Source organism: Nestor notabilis, unplaced genomic scaffold, assembly GCF_000696875.1.
Source record: "Nestor notabilis isolate BGI_N333 unplaced genomic scaffold, ASM69687v1 scaffold23998, whole genome shotgun sequence".
In the NCBI taxonomy this organism is placed as follows: domain Eukaryota; kingdom Metazoa; phylum Chordata; class Aves; order Psittaciformes; family Psittacidae; genus Nestor; species Nestor notabilis.
Genome location: NW_009939019.1, coordinates 555 through 1,528, shown reverse-complemented (window position 1 = coordinate 1,528; position 974 = coordinate 555). Strand labels below are relative to the sequence as shown.

General features: G+C 63.6%; 1 protein-coding gene across 1 annotated transcript in view; it reads left to right on the top strand.

Annotated features, from left to right (window-relative positions):
• The window catches only part of CDK5 (cyclin-dependent kinase 5), a gene marked incomplete at its 5' end in the record, with an annotated part of 1,702 nt that overhangs the window by 363 nt on the left and 365 nt on the right, over positions 1–974 (top strand). Inside the window, 5 exons of the mRNA XM_010019662.1 lie at positions 1–77; positions 278–340; positions 434–530; positions 663–732; positions 877–937. Of these exons, the coding sequence (XP_010017964.1) occupies positions 1–77; positions 278–340; positions 434–530; positions 663–732; positions 877–937 (368 nt within the window). The remainder of the gene's footprint in view (positions 78–277; positions 341–433; positions 531–662; positions 733–876; positions 938–974) is intronic.

The following is a 974-nucleotide window of genomic DNA, read 5'->3' as shown; positions in this document are numbered from 1 at the left end:
TGAAGGGCCTCGCATTCTGCCACAGCCGCAACGTCCTGCACCGAGACCTCAAACCCCAGAACCTGCTCATAAACAGGGTGAGCGCTGGGGCTCTGTGGCTGTGTGAGGTGCAGGTGGCTGTCTGTCCATCCACCACTTGCCACTCTGTCTGTCCCTTGTATTTCTGGTCAATGGGAAGGGGTGAAGGAGCAGCAGCTGCTGACAGGTGGGCAGCAGAACAGGGTGTCCCCTATGCCATGTCCTTTCCTGTCCTGTTGACATGGCACTTTCACCACAGAATGGGGAGCTCAAACTGGCTGACTTTGGCCTGGCTCGAGCCTTCGGCTGTCACGCGGCAGAGGTGAGCTGGGAGGTCTACCCACTGCCTTCTCCTGGCCGGGGGGCTTGGTTCCATCCCACAGCCAGCTGACCATCTCCCCATCCCTCCACGCAGGTCGTCACGCTGTGGTATCGGCCCCCAGATGTGCTCTTTGGCGCCAAGCTCTACTCCACTTCCATCGATATGTGGTCAGCCGGCTGCATCTTTGCAGGTAGTGCCGGCGGCGCAGGGGGGCTGCGGCGGCTGCATCTTTGCGGGTAGTGCCGGCGGCGCAGGGGGGCTGCGGCACAGGGGGCTGCCAGGGCCATGGGGCCTTGGGGCCCATCTCCTCTCTGGTTCCTAGAGCTGGCCAATGCGGGGCGGCCCCTGTTCCCGGGGAACGATGTGGATGACCAGCTGAAAAGGATTTTCCGATATCCTTACAGTGCCACAGGAGGGGGCAGCCCCTCTCCTGTGCAGGGTATTGAGGGCGCTCTGCCCGAGTTAGGGGGTGGGGCTGGGAATGGCTGACTCTCACACTGGCCGCAGCGGTTGCCCTTGACTGCTGCTGTCCCCACGCTGCTGGGAACCCCCACAGAGGAGCAGTGGCCGGCCATGGCCAAGCTGCCAGACTACAAGGTGAGGCAGGGGCCGGGTTGGGGGGGGCTGGGGCACG